The 25,273-nt window shown below is 34.0% G+C and overlaps 1 protein-coding gene across 5 annotated transcripts in view; it reads left to right on the top strand.

Moving 5' to 3' along the window:
- The window catches only part of SLC7A11 (solute carrier family 7 member 11), a 79,398-nt gene that overhangs the window by 26,252 nt on the left and 27,873 nt on the right, over nucleotides 1–25,273 (top strand). For 3 of the 5 annotated variants that reach the window (XR_012435358.1, XM_005555931.5, XM_074040991.1), the window contains exon 6: nucleotides 1,755–1,799. Coding sequence is in view for 4 of the 5 variants with exons in the window: in XM_005555931.5 (XP_005555988.1) it covers nucleotides 1,755–1,799 (45 nt within the window). In the remaining variant the exon portion in view is untranslated. Of the gene's footprint in view, nucleotides 1–1,754; nucleotides 1,800–17,669; nucleotides 21,564–21,590; nucleotides 24,879–25,273 lie in introns of those variants that run through there. The other 2 variants (XM_074040992.1, XM_074040990.1) reach the window with 2 other exon arrangements.

Raw genomic sequence — 25,273 nt, 5'->3', positions numbered from 1 at the left:
ATAAATATTTTCTTTCTTGCTTTAACATTGTTGGAAAAGACTACTTTCTAAAACAACTATTAGGAAGGAACTGGCTATTTTTGACATGAGAAGCCTAGAAATATTTCTTGGTGTTGTGATTTTTTATTGGTGGTAGTGTTTGTTTTTTGTTGTGCTTGTGTTTTTTTTCTTTTCTCTTCCGCTACTTCCCATTGCCTCAGGCTTATAGCAAACACATCAAACCCCTCTTAGAGTGCATATTCCAGATCTAAGTGCTGATTGTCACTTGCTTTCATGGTGTAACTATAATCTCTATTTATAGAAACTTATTTTCTAGTCATTAAAAAAATCTTTGGCTGCTGACTTTTTAGATCACCGTTATTGTTACAGTTCTGTCAGCTCCTCAATTGTTTCTACTTAAAACAGTCCTTAAAATTGTAGACACTTTAACCTTGAACATCAACTGACTACTTGTGAATTTAGATGGTTTTATAAAGATGGAGCAAGACAGGTGTCATGCACCTCTGTGTGAAGAGACCACCAAACAGGCTTTGTGTGAGCAATAAAGCTTTCAATCACCTGGGTACAGGCGGGCTGAGTCCGAAAAGAGAGTCAGCGAAGGGAGATGGGGTGGGGCCGTTTTATAGGATTTGGGTAGGTAAACGAAAATTACAGTCAAAGGGGGATTGTTCTCTGGCGGGCAGGAGCGGGGGTCACAAGGTGCTCAGTGTGGGAGCTTTTTGAGCCAGGATGAGCCAGGAAAAGGACTTTCACAAGGTAATGTCATCACTTAAGGCAAGGACCGGCCATTTTCACTTCTTTTGTGGTGGAATGTCATCAGTTAAGGCAGGGCAGGGCATTTGCACTTCTTTTGTGATTCTTCAGTTACTTCAAGCCATCTGGGTGTATATGGGCAAGTCACAGGGGATACGATGGCTTGGCTTGGGCTCAGAGGCCTGACTACAGGTTTCTTCATCTTTGTTTTAGCTGGAGAGATACTTAAAGTATGTTAAGAGCTGATGGACTAATATTCCAGCCACTTGATTTTAGATTTTAGAGAATTTGTACCTATGAATCTGTGCTCCTGCATACCTATGTAAAAGGTTACTTTTAATAGTAATGAGATAACAGAAGATTATATTGAATATGTGATTTTTTTATTTTGCAAAAATTTTCTAAGCATATACAACGAAAAGGTAGAAAAGTCTTTGCCTTCATATGTTTGGCTCTTTCTATAGTAATCCCTCTGTCACACTCGTACTGCAGAATACTAAACAGGTGCTCATTTTCCTGTGCCTAACCCCTCTGCCACACTTTTGTGCTCGTGTGCTATTCTCAGTCTGGAATGGCCTCACACCACCTAACCAGGGTAAGATAAAGCAATTGTTAAAGGTTCAAGTTGGGTGATGCCTCCTCTAGAAAACCTCCTTTGACCTACCAGGTTGGGCTAGACCTGCCCTCTGGCTCCCACATGCTTGCTCCAGTATTGGATCTGCACTGTATCACACTATTCTGTGGGAGATTCTATGAACTATGAGCTCCTTGAGACTATGGCCTTACCACTTGCCTACTTCTGACACGTGATAAAAACTCCACAAATATGGCTAAATAGAGAAATGTTTTATGGGAGTATTTAGTTGTTAGATAGTTTCATCTTACTATAAGTATTGTTATAGTTTTCATAATTCTGGGTTCAATGTTAAATATTTAAAATTTGAGACTTTGGAAAATGGTAAAATACATTAATAGTTTATAATTTATTTATCTATTTTTAGGTTTTACCTCAACTTTGTTACTGAAGAAGTGGAAAACCCTGAAAAGTAAGTAGCCACATGTACCCTGAAATTTTTATGAAGAATAAAATTTAAGATTACATAGTTTGAAAAGCAGACTTGAAGAAGGAATTCAGTGTGGGCTAGTGAATCTTATCATCATCATCATCACTATAATTCTTAGATAAGATTTATTTGACTTTATCATAAATTATATACATAATTATATATTATAATTATATACAAATAGCTTAATTATATAGTCTACTTTCAATACTAAGTTGTCTTTTAACCTGAACATAGGAAAGAATAAAGTTATATTTTAAGTAGCCTATCCCATATAAACACATACATGTAACTTAATGTGGACTCTCAATTACCCACAGGATAGCTTGAACTCAAAAAGTTAATTATTTCTAACAATTCATGTAATCTTTTTTCATAACTATAGAATTAAAGTGAGTAATGTAATTACTGGATGATTACTTACAAAAACCTAGAAATACCTGCAGAATGTTATAGGAACTTACAAATTTGGGGAGCTGGATAAGTTTTACTCTTTCTTTCCAGGTAACAACTTGATAAGTGGATGATTTGATGGTGATTTATGTAATATTTTCAAAATGAACTAACTTAGAGAAAAATGAATTATTCTTATAATATGTTCATAAACATTGGATGTTCTACAGGGAAAAATAATTCATGGGCAAAAGAGGGAAAATTTAGGAACTATAGTATAGGATAAAATGTAGACTAAATTATAAAGTTATTTAATTAATTTTACTTTATTGAACATCTGCTATGTTCCAGTCACTGTGCTGGGAACAGCTTTCATGATGCATAAGACTTGTCTTGAAGTATTTTGTTGACTAGTCAATGAGTCAAATGTGCAAACAAATAAATGTAACAGTGTGATTGGTACCAAAATAGATTATTTATCTAATTTGGAATAAAGGAAAGAAGGAAATACTTAAGTGTATCTAGAGAGATGTTGTTTATAATAGTGTCTCAAATGGTGAGTAGGTGTTCCTTATATAAATATAAGTGAGAGAGAAGAGGGGTATGGGGCGGGCAGTGGGGAGAGAGAGAAAGAGAGAGACAGAGAGGAGAAACACACACAAACACAAACACACACTGATTTCTAGGAAAAAGAACAAGTACAAAGGTGCATCAGTATGAAATAGCCTGGACATCAAAGAATATGCCTAAGGATTGACAATTCACACTAAGATAGACTAAGAAATTCTGGAACCTGGAGTCTTGGGAAATGGTAAACTGATTAGATCTGGCCAAGTACCAGGAATGTCAGAGTTTAGAACACACAAGCCAGCAATTGGTATCTGATTCAACCGCTATGCAAATCAATATGTAATTTAAACACGTGAAAGTCTATTTTATTAAGAAATACGACCAATTTATGCCAGTATTGTCATATTTATAACTGGAATTGTAGGTCGAGAACACATATTTCCCAAGAGCTAGTTCTTTCTAAGCATTACTTGGAAATGGCAAACTACCTTATGACTGTAAACCCATTGATTACAGAGATAAATAGGTTGGCCTGTCTTTTTAGTTTTTGAGAATAGCTTGTATATAAGCAGCAGCATAGAGAAAAGACAGTTCTTACTGGATATAATATAAAATATTTATTGAATTTCTTTTATGGGAATAAATTATTATGGTTTGTAACAATGTCTGTTAAGTCTAAAGACATTTTAAAGACATCAATTACTAGAATTTAACATAAGAATATTTTTTATAAGCAAATGGCAAATTGTAGAGTTGCAGACAAGACCTATAACATAATATTTATTGTATGATACCTCAGTGGTATAGATATAATTCATATTATCTTTAATATTATTTAACAGTTTAAGCATGATTTTTGTTTGACACATGTACAGTAATACTATTGTGAATATTAAGCATATCTTTAAGCTACTTACGCCATTATTACCTCAACCCAAATTTCTGGTGTATTCCAGTAGACTAGTGTTCCAATTAAGGATTGTCTCCTTCTCTTCTTTAAATGAAGGGCCTTAGTTGCACACCACTGATAAGGTCCATGATTTAGTGCACACAGATACTAAGGAACAGTGATGGTGATGTATTGATTCAGTGTTTTTTTTTTTTTTTTTTTTTTTTTTTCTGTTGCAAAGAAATTCTCTTATCTCAAAAATGGAAATAATAATAGCACACACTTCACTGGGTTGTATTGATGATTAATATGCATAAAGTGCTTAGATTAGTAACTGTCATTTTAAAATTTCTATATAATTGTTTGGTTGTCATTACTACTGTTATTGTTATATACTTTATTAGAACAAGGTAACTGTTATTATAGTGTTTTCTAGAATAGTGTTTTCTAGAATTCAATATTCCAAGCAATTATTTTTCTTCAGAGCTTTTGAAAGAAATGTGAAAAATTACACCATTTTGAAGCTTGCTCTAAACTTTTAGTGCCAAACCTCATATGCATTTTTTATCTCTATTATGCATTCTTGATCCATAAAATATCTTTATGGGATATCTATGCTATCTTGATGCATGCATACGATGTGTAATGATCACATCAGGATAATTGGAATACTCATCACCTCAAACATGTATCTTGTTTTGTATTGAGAATATTCCAAATTTTCTCTTTTAGCTAATTTAAAATATACTATGTTTTTGATAACTATGGTCACTTTACTATGCCACTGAACATTAGAACGTATTTTATCTAACTGTATTTTTGTTTTCGATAACCAACTTATCTTCATTACTTTCTCCTTATACTTTCTAACATAGGTAACCATCATTTTACTCTCTACCTCCATAGGGTCAATTTTCTTTAGCTCACACATGAGTGAAAACATATAATATTTGTCTTTCTGTGCATGGCTTACTTTGTTTAATATAATGTCCTCCAGGTTAATAAATGTGGCTTCAAATAACTGATGATTTCATTCTTTTATTGGATGAATAGTATTCTAGTGTGTATATATATGTGTGTATATATGGTATATGTAATATATATAAATGTGGTGTATGTACATACCATATATTACATATAAATGTGGTATATATATACCATATATACCATATATACACCATATATATGAATGTGGTATATATACAATATATAGTATATGTATAGCATACATAGTATTATATATAGTATATATAATATATATAGTATTATATATGGTATATGTAATATATATAGTATATGTATAGTATATATAGTATTATATATGGCATATATAGAGTGTATATACCACATTTTTTTATATATATACTATTATATATGTATATATACCACATTTATATATGGTATATATACTATTATATTATTATGTATACTATTATATATGCTATATATAAATGTGGTATATATACATATATACTATATATACACACATATATAAATGTGGTATTTATATATAGTATATATATTTATGTATTTATATTATGTATTTATATTGCAGCACTATTGTGAATAGTGCTGCAATAAACATGAGAGTGCAGATATCTCTTCAGTATACTGATTTCCCTTCTTCTGGATATATACCCAGCAGTGGGATTGCTGGATCATATGGAAGTTCTATTTTTAGTGGTTTGAGAGCCTCCATATTGTTCTTCATATTGTCTGTACTAATTTACATTCCCACCAACAGTGAATTTTAGATTCAGGGGGTACATGTGAAGCCCCTGAATTTAAAATTAAAGTCTTTTTTTATTTGTTACATGGATATATTGCATGATGCTGAGGTTTGCGGTATGAATTATCCTGCTACTATTGGGTAAGGGGCATAGTACCCAGTAGGTAGTTTTTCAGCTTTTGCCCCCGTCTTGCCCTCCCTACTCTAGTAGTCCTCAGTATTTATTGTTCCTGTCTATGTGTTCATGAGTGCCCAATTTTTAGCTCCCAATTATGAGTGAGAACATGCAGTATTTGGTTTTCTGTTTCTCTGTTAATTTGCATAGGATAATGGCCACCAGCTGCATCCATGTTGCTGTAAAGGACACGATATCATTCTTTTTTATGGCTGCATAGTACATGTATATGTACCACATTTTCTGTATCCAACCCACTTTTGATGGGCACTTAAGTTGATTCCATGTCTTTGCTATTGTAAATAGTACTGCAATAAACGTATGAGCGCATGCGTCTTTTCCATAGAATTACTTATTTTCCTTTGGATATATACCCAGTAATGGAATCGCTGGGTCAAATAGTAGTTCTGTTATAAGTTCTTTGGAAAACCACCCAACTTCTTTCCACAGAGGCAGAACTAATTTACATTCCCACCAACAGTGTATAAGCATTCCCTTTTCTCCACAGCCTTGCCAGCATCTGTTATTTTTTGACTTTCTAATAATAGCCCTTCTGACTGATGTGAGATGCTATCTCATTGTGGTTTTGATTTGCATTTTTCTGATGATTAGTGATGTTGAACATTTTTTCATATGTTTGTTGGCCACTTGTATGTCTTCCTTTGAGAAGTGTCTCTTCATGTCCTTCATCTACTTTTTAATAGGATTACTTGGTTTTTGCTTGTTGAATTGTTTAAGTTCTTTATAGATTTTAGATATTAAACTTTTGTCAGATGCATAGTTTGTGAGTAATTTATTTAATTCTGTAGGTTGTCTGTTTACTCTGTTGATAGTTTCTTTTCCTGTGCAGAAGCCTTTTAGTTTAATTAGGTCCCATTTGTCAATTTTTGTTTTTGTTGCAATTGCTTCTGAGAACTTAGTCATAAATTCTTTCCCAAGGCCAATGTCCACAGTCGTACTTCCTAGGTTTTCTTCTTGGGTTTTTAGAGTTTGAGGTCTTACATTGAAATATTTAATTCATCTCGAGTTAAGTTTTGTATATGATAAAAGATAGGGGTCCAGTTTCATCCTTCTGCATAAGGCTGGCTGGTTATCCAAGCATACCATTTATTGAATAGGGAGTCCTTTCACTGTTGCTTATTGTTGTTGACTTTGTTGAAGATCAGATGGTTGTAGGTGTGTGACTTTATTTCTGGGTTCTTTAACCTGTTCCATTAGTCTATTTGTCCTTTTTTGTACCTGTATCATTCTGTTTGGGTTACTGTAACCCTATAGTATGGTCTGAAGTCAAGTCATGTGATGCCTCTGAGTTTGTTCTTTTTGTTTGGGGTTGCTTTGCCTATTTAGGCTCTTTTTTGGTTTCATATGACTTTTAGAATAGTTTTATCTAACTATGTGAACAATGATGTTGGTAGTTTGATAGGAATAGCATTGAACTTGTGTATTGCTTTGGGCAGTACTGCCATTTTAATGAGATTGAGTCTTTTAATCCACAAGCATGAAATATTTTTTCATTTGTTTGTATCATCTACATTTTCTTTCAACAATGTTTTGTAGTTCTCCTTGCAGAGATCTTTCACCTCCTTGGTTAGATGTAGTTCTAGGTATTTTTTGTTGTTGCTTGTGTGGCTGTTGTAAATGGGATTGCATTCTTGATTTGGCCCTCAGCTTGAATATTATCAGCGTATAGATATGCTATTGATTTTCATACATTGATTTTTGTATCTTGAAACTTTACTGAAGTTGTTTTAAACACAAAGAATGCTTCCAGAAATATTTATAGGTGAATATCAAGTGCAGATGGTAAAATTATGTGGACCTAGCCCAGATGTGTAATTTGCATTATTTTTTAGGTAGATACAGCTCCAAAATACCTTTAGTTACAAGGGAGAATAATTATGATTCCATCTCCTTTGTGATGTGCCAAGATAATTGTGTTTCCTAATCAGTCATGGATGGATGTGTCCAGGTGTGCTGCAACATGCAACTTTCTGGCAGCTGGTGAAATGAATCATCCGCTGAAGATACAACACCTTTTACGGTCTTCCTCCACCTAGACAATAAAATCTTCCTAAATCTGTGACCTAATAGAAAGATGATAATTAATTTACATTAGTGAAAATACCAATGTGTATTAAAATATATCGAATGCAGAGTAAGTTTCCATGATCTCAATTGACTACACTTTAGGTGTAATTTCCTTTTGAGAAATCTTTCAAATTATCTACCATTACTCTATGAAATAGCTTCTGAGCTGCTATCATAAGTAGGTGGTATAGGACAGTTCCTTAAGTGTTGTATCTAATGAGAGACAAAGGCGGGCGAAATTCCTGTTTGTGTGATTACATTTATAATGTTAAGAAATTTTCCCATGATCTTTCTTACAATGTTTTCTTCTACAAGAATAGCTTTGAATTTATGGAAGTAGCAATCTTTCAAACACAACAATTGCTATTGAACTTTTATAATAACATAAGAATATTGCCTTTACCAATTATCTATAACATGACAGCTGATTCCACAAATTAATATATTAGAGTAAGGATTGTATTTTGAGGGACATGAATGTCCAAATTTTGGACCATGAAGATGATAGAATCCCAAGGAATAACTGAATTTTAAAAGGCTTCTCCCCTGCCCAAAATGGCATATATAGTAATAATAATTGCTACTGTGTACATTTGTTTTAAAAAACCACAGTGCTTGTGCAAGTGTAATGAATTTTGCCTTATGACGTGACTTTTGTGGTGACTATGCAATCTGTCATTGTTCAAAAAGTTACACAGTGCAAAGAACATATCATTGAAATGTATAATGTTGGTAATCCTGCTCTTAGATTGATAAATCATGTCTTGTGTTGAGGAAAGCCAAGAAATGAATTGCTTTTCTTTGACCTTGGGGGTCTGAGATTAGCCAGTTTGTCTATTAGCCTTCTTCCAGTGTTCTTCTCACTTCATTTATCCCTTCTGTTTTGAAGAGATGGAAATAGTAGAGTTAGAGGAAGTCAGTAAACCTTGATATCATCAGTCATTTTTGAAAAACAGGCTATCAACACACTCTGAATTATCAACTTTAATAGAAGCTTTAAATAATCAGAGTGTCATGTTTAATTAATACTTTGCCTACTTCCAATTTATATTAATTGATGCCTCAAAGTCAGCACACCTTGTACCAATGATAACTTCGAAGAAGTGAAACTTAGTTTGGGAAAAATGCCCAAAGACCTTTAATGCAGTGTGATCAACCAGAATGGTCTACAAATGGTCCACAATCATGTTATTTGCATTCAGTTCGGATGTTGCAGTCTTAAATTCTTAGTGTGTCTATATTAATTCCTTATTGACTGTGTAATTCTTTACGATACTGTTTTATAAGGCCTATTGCTTGTAGGACAGTTTTATAACTGTTACCTGCGTAAAAAACATAAGAAAACAAAATAGACAAAATATCTTGCCCAATATGTTGTAGCAGAGTTACATGACTAAAGACTAAAGGTTAATTGAAGTCTTGTATCTTGCATTTTGACAACTTAAGAATGCAACTTGCTTTCTTTCTCTTTTTGTTTTTTGAGACGGAGTCTCACTCTGCTGCCCAGGCTGGAGTGCAGTGGTGTGATCTTGGCTCACTGCAACCTCCACTTCTCAGGTTCAAGCGATTCTCATGCTTCAGCCTCCCAAGTAGCAGGAAATACAGGCATGCGCCACTATGCCCAGCTAATTTTTGTATTTTTAGTAGAAACGGGGTTTCACCATGTTGGCCAGGCTGTTCTTGAAATTCTGACCTCAAGTGACCCACCTGCCTCAGCCTTCCAAAGTGCTGAGATTACAGGCATGAGCCACCACACCCAGCCAAGAATGCATCTTTACATGCATTATAGTTTTCTAACTTAATAGTTGCTAGAAAATAACATATAATATCTTAACTATATATGTGCAGATTACAGCAATATTGTACTTTGTAATCTTTTTATTACAAGGAAATGTTATCTACATTTTTAGACAACATTGAATATTATTTTAAAGAATATTTCCAAAGTTTCTGTTACAAATACTCACATTGTATGTTTTTAAGATATGTATTAATTTATTTACAAGTTTATAAAGATCTTCCCTGGGGCAAAATGAGGCATCTCTGTACTAATGACAATATGACATCATTAGAATTATCTTAAAATATGACACTGCTTTTCTTCAATTGTTGAAATAATTGATACTTAAATTAGAATCCTTCTGGGTTTTTTTTTTGCTTTTCTTTAGAAAATATACATAAAGCTTGGTGAATCCATTTTTAAATATGTTTCACAGTGGAAATAGAATTGTGCTAGTTGAGCCACTGAGGCAGACAAAAGATCGGTATTTGGCCAGATGTCACAGAGAAGAGACGATTCTATGTTCAAAGAACAAGGTCACCAAATTGCTCTTCCTTGCTTTTGTTCACTCGAAAAATTTCTCACATTAATAGAACATGTGGTTGATGTACCTTGGGATCAAAATTCTTGCATTTCTCAGCATCACATATGCATAAAAAATACATTTTGCTCAAAGACAGTTTGTTCATATAAGGCTGAAGTGTCAAATAAGTGGTGCAGAAATTATAGGATTATATTATAATATTTTATCATGGGGTAATCAAAGAAGAGAGATATTAATCCTTCAAGTGCTTTGTGGAAGCCATTTAGCTTTTCTTTCTTTCTTTTTCTTTAATTGTAAGGATTCTTTTTTTAATTCCACTATGAGGCAAAATTTGAAGGGCAATGCTTTACTTTCATAGTAGTTGTTTCAAAGTTCTAATTTTAATCTCATTGAGTTTTATATTTTGAGGCTAGAATAATAAACTCTTGTCTTAGGAGCAACAACGGTGGCTGGTTTAATTTTATGCTGTTTCTGTTCTCTTTAACTAGCTGAGAAAGAGGGTGGGGGGAGAGACAGAGAAAGCGAAAGAGAGAGAGAGAGAGAGAGAGAGAATACAAGTGGCATGATGAGTAGAGTGATAGAATCACAGAATTTCAAAATTTGAGGGTACCTTGAAGTCCATCTAATCCTTTTTAACCAGATGCAGAGATCTTCTCTATAATACCTTTACACAACAATAATTCATGTATGATAAATTGAGAAACTATTAATATAACTTCCTTGAACTGGGCTATCAGCCTTTTTTATTTCCTTATGCTGGGTAGCAACCTGCTAATTGCTATGACTATTTCAAGCCTAGATAAATTTTTGGTTAGCTGGCATAAACGATGGGTCAAATAGTTTGACTGCAATAGATACAACCAAAATGAGAGTTAAATAAAATACGCCAGAGATTCCAGAGTTAGAATCTTGTTATCTGAAAAGAAATACCTTCCATAATCAGAAGCAGTAAGTCAGCTATTAGATTGTCTCCAGCTTTTGAGTCCACACATATATCGACCCCCTCATCCATATTCTTATTTATGCATGTAAGCTACCCTTGTTCTTTTCTTTATGTCTGGATTTGAAAGTTAGGTGTTTGTGCCCAAAATGAGGTTCACAAGTAAAGCTTACATTCTGTGTCATACTTGGTGAAAAACTTCTTGGACAACTAAAATCTAGTCCAAGGTCTGCTGCTGTCTGGGCATTCATGCAGATGCAATATTGTTTAAGATTCTCACTGGAATAGGATAATGTCACATGTAGTTCACTAAGGGTAGAGACAAAATGTGTTCAGGTTATTATATTTATGCACACCATGCACTGAAATTATTTTGGTAACTTTATTCTAGTCACATTCCAACACTGACTTAGATTATTGATCTGCTCAGGAAAATGAGCAACTTTTGAATTTGGATAGGCACAAGCTAAAACTGTATTACTAATGTAAACATCTAAAATGAACCAAATGAAGTTGAGACTTTCCGGTGAAAAAAATATTTTCTTCTATGAATTATAAAAACATCTACTTGCTGAGTCTTTGAAAATAGCACTGGTTCAGGAAATCAAAATTCTAATCCTGTCTCTTTTTAACTAGCTGTTTGACCTTGGACAGACCTCTAAATTGCTTCTGAATCTTTGTTTACCAGTTTTAAATGGAAGATGATAATCCCTATATTATAGTTCTCATGGGGTTGTGAGGATAAAATATGTGAAATTCAAAAATGTTAATGAGCTCTACAAGTAATATACAAACACCATCTGCAACCAAAACCTATATTCTTCAAAGATTAGAATATTTTATAATCTTTGAAAAAATTAGAGGATTAACATAATTGTTTTATGAACGAGGAGTGCCTTTTCACATACATGACCTATTAATCAGCTTGAAAAGTTGTTCTGCATCATCAACAAAATGCCCAATTACTAGTAGTTAAAAGGTTCAGAAGATGATGAGAATCGCTATTTATTTTATAGTCTACTAACCTCCCTCAGGTGACAATATGCTCACACATCGTAATCAGAATGACTTCCTGGCGGAATTTTTTTTTTCCTTCTTAACCAAATATTTGTATGCTCACACTCCTATTGTCATTGTCACTGTTGGCTGGTTGTGCTGATACAATGGATGGACTGTTTGTGTTTCTACTGAAGTCACCTATTTTTAGGTTTACTATCTTACCAAGAAACTCCTTTATGAAATCTGACAAATAAGATCTTGATCTGAGTGGCTGACATCATGCATTTTAATATTTATTTTTACTTTTTCTAGAAAAGGAGCTATTCTGTTGATACAAAACAGAAGAATACAAATACAAGGTCACTCCCAGATAATTTTTATGAATTTTTGTTTAATTTAAAAATATAAGCCCATCATTAAAAATACAAACAGTGTCTGCTTTCTAACAAGTAGATTGATTGCAGCATAAAAGTAGCACCTCAGATTACTTTTAATAACATACTGTATATTATCTTCATTCTGCAGTGGAGAAAGCTGAAGTTCAGAGTAGTGAAGTAACTTCTCATGTCCATGTAGTTAGCCAATGAGAAGACCAGAATTGCAATCCACGTTTGCCTGGTTCTAGATCTCATACTCTTTCTAACATGACAGCTGTCTTTTGGAAATAAAAAAAAAAGCTGATCCATGAGGGTACAAGGTGGCTAAATGGCTAAGGAAGTAATTTTGCTATGGAAGAGAAAGTTGGAGGAAGAATAGAACCTAGAAGAGTAGAACAGAGAAGTGAAGATGTCTCAGGCAGTGGGTGAGCATAGATACAGCCATAGAAGAATTCTTAGTTTTAGGGAATAGTATGTAGACTGTTTTGACTAAAGGAAAGGATTGTGAAGAGGAGTCAAAATCAAGATAGTGGTAGGATGTGGATAAGGGGATACAGCAACTCTTAGTCTCTACTATCAGAATTTTGGATCTTATTCAGTAGCCAATGGTGGGATGGAGGGTGGGAAAACTGTTGCAAGTTTTGAATGTATGGGAGGCAGTGCTTGGAGACAATTAACTGTATGACAATTTTAATGGATTTTCATCTTGTGACACATATGCAGTTTTTAAAAAGTTATACTCTATGAAGATATGTTTTAGTTTTATTTTGCATGTTTATTTTTAATAAAAGCAAGTAACTCTGTTAATTGTCTCATACACCTGCATCATTGCTAAAGTCAAACAATATGATAAATCATATGGCAGAAATTATGGCAAACAGCATCATAATCTCCACACTGTCCAAGCCCAAAGATATGGATTAAACTGCTTAGAGAAGAAGGATGCATCAGCATAGTGTTTACATACTATGCAAAAATATAGAGCTATCTTACTATCATTTATTTTCCCTGACAATGGAAGAACAAATGCGATTTAATTAAATGAGAACATAGTTCATTTTAAAATTAAATTTATATTTCAAAAGCATTGAAATGAGAATTTGGTTAAGCACTGGAATTCTCAAAATAGAGATAAATAGGATTATTGTTTAGCCACAATTTAGAGGATATTCAGGTTGAAAAAATGACAGACTATTGCCTAAATGTGCTTCTAGTTCTCAAATATTATAGTTATCTTTTTAGATTGCTGAATATATGGGAACCAATGTAGGGAAGCACACCTTACTCTACAGGCCTATTTTCTTGGGATGGGGAGGGAAGAAGGTGTCACGTACTTGTAAGGTAAAGGAAATCTTGAGTTAGATTTTCCTTATTCTTGTAAGTATGGTAAGGTCAAATAGAAATCTTAGGTCAGAGTTTCTAAATATTTTAAATAAGATGTATTAAAGATTTGATTTTACTCATTTCGTATTCTAAGTGAGGGGCAGGTATAAGGAAGAGAGTAAAATAGCAATGCCAGTGCACGATATGAGTCAGCCAGGGGACAACTGGCACTTCCAGGCACAGTGAGCATCACACTGGTCTTATGAAGGTAGCTCTGGACTTGGAGTCAGGTGGCCACAGTTTTAGCTCTTGTTTTGTAAATATTTGATTTTATGTCCTTAGCTACATCTTTTGTCCTCTCTGAGCCTCTGGGTTATCAGCTGCAAAAAAGAAATGGTAGAGTAGCAAATTCTGAGTCTCCCTTCAACTCTAGCATGTTCTATGATTCTTGTCAATGACACAAGAGTACCTAGTTTGACAAGGAGAGTACATCACTATGGGAGCATGGCCGAAGGGTGGAAATGTAAACAGAATATCTGTCTTAGGGACACTTAAGAAAAACTGTCAAGAACATGAATCAAGAGAAAGGGATGCTATGGCCATTTTCCAGATCCCATGATGGTTAGGAGATTAGGCAGGACCAAAGTTTCCTCAGCTGTCTCAGAAAATGTTAAGAAATTTGAATGGGTAAATGGAGGAAATGGGTCCAAATTGGCATCCCTTCAAAGTGGAAACCTAGTTATTAGATCTGAAGATCTAGGATCATATCCAACCTATAGAATTGAATTCTACTTAAGGGATTACCTTAAGTAGAGTGTCTTGTAGACATATGGAGTGTACCAGGAAAAATACAGATTTTAAAAATGCTTGTTAAGAGTGCCATTAATGTGGCATAATGACGAATCCCTAATCCTATTTACTACTTTTACTATATATGCCCACAGAAGATATAAAATGATCTGTAGCCTCTGTGGTCCAGAAGGTTATATTAGTCTTTTGTTATGTGATTCGTTATTTTTCTCAATAGCATAGACACATGGGATTGCCCATAAGTATCCATAGATGCAATTATATAAGAGGAATCTTTTCTGATGGGTCTGCAACATTTCAGTATTAGACATTCCCCATAATTTAGTTAGGATTGCATTTCTATATGTCTAATATGTTGTGTACATAAAGAAAGAGAGGGAGCAATCCTTGTCATGACTTTCAAAAGTCTCCATTCATTCATTCATTCATTCCTTTTCCCAACTAAGTGGGTATTCTAATGCTTACCTTAAGAGCTTTGTAAGAATTAGATATAATTTATGGCTGTGTCTGACAATGCTTCGCTCACAGTAGATACTTATTTAATGGTAGATGGTTTGCTTTTTATTGATATTAAACATCATGTCATTAGTTCATTTGTCACCTATAGGGACTATCAGATCAGGATTTGTGGACATGGGGAAGCCGTTTCTTTTCTTCTGTACTGCTTGAGTGTTGGCTTTGACAAAACCCATGCTCACAAGGGAAAAGACACCCTTACTTGAAACACCCCGCCATGGGAAACGACAGTTATCTCAGTCTCAGAGTTGGAGCATTTCTAATCTCCAATGCTGGAGGTTGTTTTTCAAGAACATATAATATTTTATAATTGGTTTTCTAAGGAGACAGGCTCATGTTTTTTAAGTCACATGGTTTTCCTTGCTATTTAGTGCTGTACCATATTATCTTTCTTTCCCTTTCTTATATGCTTTGTCTTAAAATTATAGAAGTGGAAAAAATACATCTTTCTGTGACAAAAGTTTAAACAATAACCCATACCGATACATATTATTGAGAATGCAGTGATCAAATACAAAGGTCACTGTTTTATATATCAAGCTGTACAATACTATATGAAAAATAGTTTATGATATCAAGTTCATGGCATAGCACTAAAATATGCCATAATATGTAAAAACTAGAGCTTATAATACATAGCCATATAGCACAAAATGAGATATTAAAGAATAGAATGTCTGATTTTATGAGTAAAGTCACTTCTAGGTCCTGGGAGACTGCCCCTAACACAATGCTTTTCTTGGTATCCCAAGTCCCACCTCCTCCAAAGAATCTCTTCTACTGGCTTTTCATGATGCTATTTCTTCTTCCTCCCTGATATTCTATGGTTATGGCCGTTCTCTAAGAGATAGATAGCAAAAGATTTATTATAGTAATGTCTCTAAATTTCAAAATGGTTTCAATTATCATATTACCTGTGTGTACAAATAGTTCTCTACTTGGTTACCTTCTTCTATTCACACATAGACTTGGCTTAGTGTGTTGGACTCATTGTCATAATTAAAACCACAATTAATTTGACCTTGAGAAAATAAATTATCAAAGCCTGTGATGTTAAAGTTAGAAGGGGAGGAACCATTAAAATTCTCAACCCTTTTATTGTGAAGCTAATGAAATAGAAGCCACAGAGATGGATTAATTTGTCTATATTTATAAGTTAAAATCTTGATCCTTTTCTAGTACTCTTTCCAAATGCTTAGTGTTGTTGAATAGAAATCTAAGAAAGATGGCTATGGCAAGATTTTAGCCTTGAAATTAGCTGGGGGAAATGTAATCATTAGACGTGACCTCTATGTCATTTGAGAATAGAACAAAACTGCTTTTAAAAATGTGTAAGAGCATTAAAATTTGCCTGCGTTCGACTTTCTAAAGCTGTTAGTCAAATAGATAATGAAAGAGGGTGCTAGGCTAGTTGAAGTAAGTAATACATTTCAGGTCGTTTACTGAAGGTCATTTGGTTAGAAGATTAAAATAGAAAGTTTACGATTAGGAAGTGCTGAAATGTTAGAATATTATAAGGAAATAGCTGCTTTTTATTGTCTTTAACATCTTTACAGATACACTGTCTCTTAAAATAGGTTAAATATCATTTGTGGAGGCAATATGTAATTTTTCTGTTATTGATATTTTCAAACAAAGTCTCACTTTCTATATTCTGGCCTGAGGCAAGTAAAAGAGAAATTTAAATAGAAAACAAGATTAACTTTGTTTTCAGCCAGAAAATGACAAAAAGAAATGAGTGAGATAGCAAGTGGAAGTCATGATTTTAAGATACTATTCTGTAGCTGCTCTGGGTCTTACGGAAAAAGGTTAAATGTGTTTTAAATATATGTAAGTGTTTAGCTATTTAATCCTCATAGTGCAGTGTCCTCTTGCCAAGGAGAAGTGATCAAGTGGCAAATGTTGGGGGAAAGCCACTAGAAATTGAACTCAGTGATGTCTTTCTCTGAGCTACGGAATTGTTTGTCGTTATGCCAAGTCACAACGTGGACTCTGAACTGCAGCAAGGGAGAAAGCTTCAGTTGGAATACATAGGTGCTTTTCAAACCATTGGGTTTATGATGCAAGCCTGTAGCTAGGCGGAGCAGGTATTTCCTGTTCTCTAAAAGATAGTGCTAGTTCTATTCTATTGTTGCCATTTCTATAGCGATACCTGGGTGGAAGTCCCTCCCTGCTTAACCCTGCCTCCTCCACTCCCTGCCTCTGATCTATGGGCACTTAGAAACACAGGATATCCTGATTATCCTGTTTCAGTATTTCTCATAATGGACACATATTGGTTTATTCTATTTTTAAATGACGGGGACACAAATCTCTACCCAGTAGTTGTGGTCGATGATCCATTTAGTTAAATGAAGAAAGGAAAATTTATATGTATTCTGTACCTTGTCGGAAATCAAAGTAAAACTTTATGATTGTGGTATTTTCAGTAACAATATGTAGCATTTCCTCCTTTCTTTTAATAATAATAATAATAGACATATTTAAAATGTCAAAAAATTATGATGAAATTAAAAATCACCTGTAATATCTTAATCACATCAAATAAAAGTCCTCATTGTTATTATTTTGATATTTTGTTTTCCCCCATCATTTGTGTGTGCATGTGCATGTATGTATTGCATTATATTGCTTGAGATAAATGTTAATGTGCATTTTTCTTCCTAACTTTGGTGTTATATAATGTATTTACTTGTTCGTGTATTGTCTGATTCCCAAGGCCAGAGCCTTGTCTGTGCCATTACAGCTGTATCTCTGACGACTGGAAGGTTCCTCCAAGTGTGCCCTGCCCTTTAGATTTGCTGCATCTCAAGCTCAATTCCAGTGCTTTCTGTTTATGTGGTATAGATCTGTCTCACCATCTTCATTTCATGTCATTTTATTACATTTTCCTATATCACCTAGATCTTAGTAAAGAACATTTTTAATGCTAGTATAATATTTCTTTGGGGGGATGTGCCAATATTCTTGTGGTAATTTTCTTGTTGGACATTGAAAACATTCCTAATGTTTCTTAATGTATTAGGCTGGTGCAAAAATAATAATAATTCTGGGTTATACATTTCATATATACATATTGGGTATGTAAGGATTTACATCCTTACATAGAATAGATCTAGAATAGATTGCTAGAAGAGAATTGCTGTGTCAAAGGCAACAAACTTTAAAACAGTTTGTCTATTACCAAGTTGCTTTCCAAAGTGGGTATATTAATTTCCTCTCTCAACAGCAATAGCTAAGAATACTTACAGTGTTGGGTGTCATTATTTAAAAAAATCCTGGTTAATTGAAAGGCAAAAATTGCACCTCATGGTTTGAAATTGCATTCATTTGATCACCAGTGAGGCTTAACACTTCCAGCAATTTTAGTAGCTACATGTGGTTACCATTTTAGAGCATGAATATTGGTGATTCATCAGAATTCTTTGTATATTATGGATATTATATTATATTATTTGTAAAAAGTTTATTATATTATTTGTAAAAAGTTTATCCCAGTTTTTCATATCACTCAATTTTCTTTATGATCCCAGCTTACAAAACTTGTGGTTTTGTTTCTATAATTTGTAATCAGATATAATAACCATTTTTTAATTTCTGTATTGCTATTATGATCCTCAAATTTTTACATCCCTAGATCATTTTCATCTCACCCATATTTTCTGTTTGTTTGTTTTCCTGGTTTCTTTTTTACAGCCCACTCTTTACCTTATCTGGGATGGATTTTTTTTAAACCTGATATAATATAGGCTCTTGACTTTCCCCCAAATTTCTCAATATCCCAGTATTAGCAAATAGTCATATTACTCCTTAGTTTATGATACTTATATTATAAATATTGATACTTATCATTATATTAATATATTTTAATATTGTATAATAAGTCATATTTCAAGGTAATCTATTCCACTTGCCTTTTTATAGATATATCAACCAATTAGTATATAATTTTATTAAAAGTTTGTAATACTCTTTTTTAATCTGAAGGGAAAGGCAGCCTCAATTTTTATTATTTTTCTCTGAATAAGTTGACGTTGAGTATAACTTACATTTGCATGGAGGTAGTTTTTACTCTTGGCTGTTCATGTGGATGAAGAAAACCTGTATAGTGCTTTTAAATTTAAAGCTCATGGTGTTTCAAATTATCTTGGTAGTGTTATCTCTCATAATTAAATCTGTTCTATATAAAGATATAGTCCATGTGTATGGCTGAGTCTTTTATAGTCCAAAAATTTATTTTTCTGTGTACTGTGGTTTATTAACTTGACTTATTTTTCTTCTTTCAGATTTGAAAAATGTTAACTAATTAAAGTAACTTCCCAAATACCTACCAGTGACATTAATCTTCTTCTTTTTGTCTTTTGTTCATTTTACCCCCTAAATCCTATTAATAGAGCGACTTTTTAATATGATTTTCTACTTTTCAGAATACTTCTTAACAACATAGCAAATGGCAAAATATTAATGGAAGTATTAATGGAAACATGCAAAAAATATTTCTTTATGATTCTCATAATTATTGGAATTGCCTTAGATTAAACATGAATAAATTTGATTATTATATATGTATTCAAATTGTTGGATATATAATCCTGAGAAACAATCCTTCACTACATATATTATAAAAATGGTAATGTACACATTACCTAAGAAGTGTACACTAAAAATAATAAGATACCTTTTCCTTCTTGACATCTTTCTTCTTTTTGAACCAATTATCTATAGAAAAATATTTCAATCAAATTTTAATGAAATTATTATTAGAGGTTTGCTACTTTTCTTACAAAATGGCAATATCACCAGGCACAGTGGCTCATGCCTGTAATCCTAGCACTTCGGGAGGCCAAGGTGGGAGGATCACCAGAGGTCAGGAGTTTGAGACCAGCCTGGCCAACATGGTGAAACCCTGTCTCTACTAAAAATACAAAAATTAACTGAGTGTGGTGCCGGTTGCTTGTAATCCCAGCTACTCAGGAGGCTGAGGCAGAAGAATCGCTTGAATCTGGGAGGTGAAAGTTGCAATGAGCTGAGATTGTGCCATTGCACTCCTGCCTGGGTGACAAGAGCAAGGCTCTGTCTAAAAAAAAAAAAAAAAAAAAAAAAAAAAAAAAAAAAAAAAGGCATTATCAATGTAAGCCTATTTCATAACAAGTCTTTTTTCCCCCATGGTGTTTCATCCTCACTTGGTATATTCTAAATATGCATTCACAAAACACAACTGTGTTGCTCTTTCAACTTCACTAGTCACAGAGGGAGCTCAGTATTTTGACAACAAATGTAAACTGGCCGTTCGTTGTACATTTAGAAGTGAGTCTTCCTTGTGCTCCTTTCCCTTCCAAGTGTTGACATTATTTCAGTCTGTGACTATTTTTCATTGGCTGGTTTCTCTAGATTAGGGAAGGCTGATCCTTTCCATGTCACTCACACCCTGTTTGTTTGTACCCAACTCCCCACTGGTGACTGCCGGCTGATCACACCATGCTGTTTTTGTATTTTATAGAGAAATGTTCATGTGTGGCTGCTGTGTTTGATATTAAATCTGAGATGAACTTCAGGAGGTTTCCTGCTTTTTATTGTACATAATTTTGGCTAGGGACAGTGTTATTCTGTTCATAAATCAGGTATTCTCAGAGATTTAGTAATTTAGAATTCACATGAAGATTTGGTGGAATAAACATTTCCTTTCTCTGTTAAGCTGCCTTTTAACTTTCTTCCTTTTTCCCCTTTCTCTTCACTGCTTCCATTTTTTTCAAGTCTTCTTTAAGTCTTTGCCAAAAATAAAAATAATAATAAAAAATAAAACAGCAACAAAAGAGGCCAAAGAAACCAGAAACCCTTTCTGCATGTGGTTACAAGCCACATAAAAAACAGAGTTATCCTTGAGGATGACAAACAGTCCTGACAACCCTTCTCAAAAATGTTTGCACTAGAGATATAGAAGAAACGCTTCAAGGGCCCTTAATAATGCTCATTGAATAATCTTAATATTTTTATGGAATTGGTGAGTATGAATACATAATGAATATATAAGTAAAGATATTTGAAGAGACTATAAGGAGTCAGAAGATGTTTTAGTTTATCTTCATATTAAAAACAGTAGGTAATGGAGAGTCCCAGGGTGGGAGACCTACTTAGGAGGAGGTAAGGTTTCTCTGAGGAGGGAGACTTTGATCTGAGAAAAATGGGGCAATCATGTGAAGATCGAGGGGGAGCAGCATGCCAGAGAGAGGGTCTTCCATGTCTTATCCTGTTTGAATTTTAGATTCCATGAGAGGATGAATTTTTGTGTGTAGCTGATGTCTTTATCCCTTTGCTTATTAAAACGTCTAGCATATAGAAGATATTTAACAAATATTGATTAAATGAATGAACTCGATATAAAGAATGTTAGTAAATGCAATGAGAAATCTCCTCCTGAAATTCAGATGATTTTAAAAACATTTCTTGCAATAAGGTTTTGATAAAAACTAAAGTTACAAGATATAGTGACTTATGAAAACATTACATAAGATAATACGGTCAATGTATGTGACCTTCCAGAGGTCTGACCTGATCCCACAGACAGCCTTTTTAGAATGCAGAAGAGTGAACAGATCACTTATCCTTTAAATGATCTTCTGTAATGATCATTATTTTTCAGCCAGGCTGACACTTTGAAGTTATAATGATGGAAGGTACTTTGATGTGCTGTACTGCTGCTTGAGGACAGAATCACATCTTCAGAAGACAGGAGAAGAGATTGTAAAGTTGGCATCCTATTCTCTCCTGTGAATAGACAGAGCAAAGCAAATGCAGAAACTTCCTTAGGATGCCTGTTACATGAGCAAGTGGGCTTAACTGAGTTTTCAAAGAATTCTGTTAAACAATCTTTAGGGATTGGCTTTATGTGCTAAAATTATTAAATAATGAACTTTCAAGCAAACGAACTTTAGATTTCACCAATTCAACACCCTTGTCAACTCATGGGGAAATGTAAGTCCAGAGAGAGTTAGTGATCTGTGTTTCTGCTAGTGATGGGGACACAACTTGACCCAGACTTTTCGATAATTCTGTGAAATCAAGTGAGTACAAATACCAGAGAGAGAACTTCAGAGAAAAGATGTCACCAAAAGACAATTTACATTTGGGATGGTATATATAGACATTTTTCTTGGTTGTAGGAATTTAGAGTATAAAGCTGAGGGAAACGATGGAAGAAAAGGGAAATTAAGAGATGGACAACTGTATGAACCACTTTTGTTTCCCTTGGGCAGAGAGTCCCTGAGCCATAAGATAGTGTCACTTGACTTGAGAAGAATGTTCCTCGAGAGAGGGACATGAATCTATGTAGTCTAAGAAAAGGCATTAGTAAATATAAAATGAATGCACAAAAACTTATTTTTCACAAGTTTTAACTTTTGAGCTGAAAGATAAAAGATCACAACATTTCCATTTCTGTGGGGAATACGAATATAAATTGACAGCCTGAGGCGAGGAGAGGCAGGGCTTACTGGAGGTTCTGCCATTCTGAGAGCCTTTGTGACCTTTTCAGGAAGCTGTCAACTGTTCCAACCAGGAGTCTTCATCATCACTTTCTCGACAGTGACGTATTATCTCTCTGAACTGGCAGGGTGCTTAGCCTATCAACTCTGTTTTTTTGTCTTTCCCACCTTTCCCTCTGCTCCATTCAGCTGCTATGTCATGTCCTCTGTGGCCTTAGCATGTGTATTTACTACTTTTACTAAGGCCAGGCCATTGCTATTGGCTTTGCTATCAACTTTATACTTTTCCTACTAACATTAGCTTCATTTGCTAAAGTTATATTTCCCTTAATTATCCTAAGAGTACAAATAGAGATTTGTTGCAGTGAAAAATTATTTTCAACTTTAGGGTCAAATGTGTACATACATACCTATGTAATCATTTATATATAGGCATTTTATAAAAACAAATTTTTATATATTTTATTTATTTATTTATTTGACATGGAGTCTTTGCTCTTGTTGCCCAGGCTGGAGTGCAGTGGTACAGTATTGGCTCACTGCAACCTCTACCTCCTGGGTTCAAGTGATTCTCCTGTCTCAGCCTCCTGAGTAGCTGGAATTACAGGTGCCCACCATCACACCAGGCTAATTTTTCTATTTTTAGTAAAGATGGGGTTTCACCATGTTGGCCAGGCGGGCCTCGATCACCTGCCTCAGCTTCCCAAAGTGCTGGGATTGCAGGTGCGAGCCACCATGCTTGGCCCAATTCATATATATTTTAAACTATACTTTAGGAAGCCAGCATTGGGTCCACAAAGCAATGTAAAAACATGACTTGGAGTATCTAGAACGGTGATTTTAAACCTACTTCAACTACTGGAGCACATCTTTCTTTGACAGAATGTCAATACATGAAGCTAGTAAAAGAGGACTTATCTGGTTGAAATGAGTGAGAACAGGGTACTCTATAATCTCACTGCTCATCTTATATTCTAATTCCCAGAGCACCCTACTTGAAAGCCAGTTGTTTAGTTGACCACAAGATGTCACAGTGAAATGATCAACATTTGTTGCACTTGCCTTTATTGGTCAGAAATGTTGGAGGCAATTTTGGGTGGTAGAAGCAGTGTCATTTGGCACGATTGAATGTCTCCATGTTTACTTGTTTCATTTCTTATTGTGCAGCAGAAATGTGATGGGACCTGGTTTGTGTGTGTATTGTATAAGTTTTCTCAGTTCCTTCTAAGACCTGTGTTTACTGTCTAAGGGAATTTTGACTCTCATTTCCATTTACCATGCCAAAGTGTGTATATTTATTTTATGTTGCCTTGTTTTTAGCATACAAGTATATTAACTTAATGTTGCTTGTCTTATTATGTGTCCTTGAGCAAAACAACAGGCAATGGTACTTTGTTCTTTGTTGGATGGGTAGCAATTTTCAAAAGTGCAAGATATTTTAAAATTTCACAATAGTGAACAATGGGGTCTATCTCTGTTCTGTTTTGGGGAAGTGTGAGTAATAATAATGCTTATTTCTCCTCGCTTTTAAAGATGAAATCAGTTTTTATTTGATATTATAATTTAGAACATCATTTTAATAATTTTATGTCATATATTTGTCTCTTATAAAACAAGTAATATATTGTAAAATAAAATTTAATGAGGAACCATTTTGAGTCTTGTATGGACTAACTAAAAGCTACAGAAAAGTCTTGATATAATGAGGTCCTTCATTCTCTTATTAGTTAGAATAATGCTAATTGCTACAACAGACAACCCACAAAATTTCAATGTCTTTACACAATCAAAAGTTAATTTTTAAAAATTATGTAACAGTCCATTGTTGGTGTCCCTGGCTACTGGCAGGCTGTCTTTCACATATTTATTCTGTGACCCATATTCCTTCCATCATGTGGCTTTGTCATGCTATAGGTCCTTTTCAACTCAGGAAAAGGATGTCACAAGGTGACCCACTTAACCACCTTGGTCTTCAATGAACACATCTACTCACTTTCTGTTTGCAAGAATGAGTCACGTTCCCCTCCTAGACACAAGAGAGGCTGGGAAATGTGTTGTCTGCTTTGTTAGCTGCTTCTCATAAATAACTTACACTTTCGAAAGGGAACACAAACTTTTGGTGAGTAGTTGTCTGAGCTGTAAATCTGAATCTCAGAAACACTATTATAAAAATGGTTCACCGAAATGTTGCATTATCTTAGTGTTCTGTAGACCAAATCCTGAAGAAAATAATAAATTTTAAAAAATTAATAACAACCTAACAGATAGAAGAATTGAACATCAGTGTAAAATTTAATTTTTTACTATTAAAATGTGTTGTCTTCTTAGTTATTTAATTGCTAGTATTTTATTTAAAACCAATTTTGTTTTTGTACACTAGAACTTCCCTACAAATATGTTTGTGTTTATCCATGATAAATGTGGATAACTGTAATATATCTGTAAGACACACTCTAAATCTTTAGAAAATGAGAAAAAATGAGATGCAGACAATGCAAATTTTTTGTGTGTATGAAATGCAAGCAAATGAAAATTTACTCTCAAGCTACATTTTGCTGAATAATTTTATTTAGTCATGAATTTATTCTAATACTAGAATAAAAATAATGAATAGATAAAACTGCTTATATGTATGTTTCTGATTGCTTATTATTCCATAGTTCTGAGTTGTAAGTTTTCATTTTAGTTCATTTTTCTATGTGGTGGTGGCTAAGAATGACCCTTCTGGCCATTTTTCTATGTGACTTTGCTGCACTTTTCTCCTTCCTTTATGCATCTCTGCACATTTTTCCACGAGCTTCCTTTAGCCCTGCCGTCTTTTAATCTTTGTCTGTTCATTTCT

Source organism: Macaca fascicularis, chromosome 5, assembly GCF_037993035.2.
Source record: "Macaca fascicularis isolate 582-1 chromosome 5, T2T-MFA8v1.1".
NCBI classification, from domain to species: Eukaryota; Metazoa; Chordata; class Mammalia; order Primates; family Cercopithecidae; genus Macaca; species Macaca fascicularis.
Note: the sequence above shows the minus strand (reverse complement) of the source record. Positions and strands in the feature narration are given on the sequence as shown.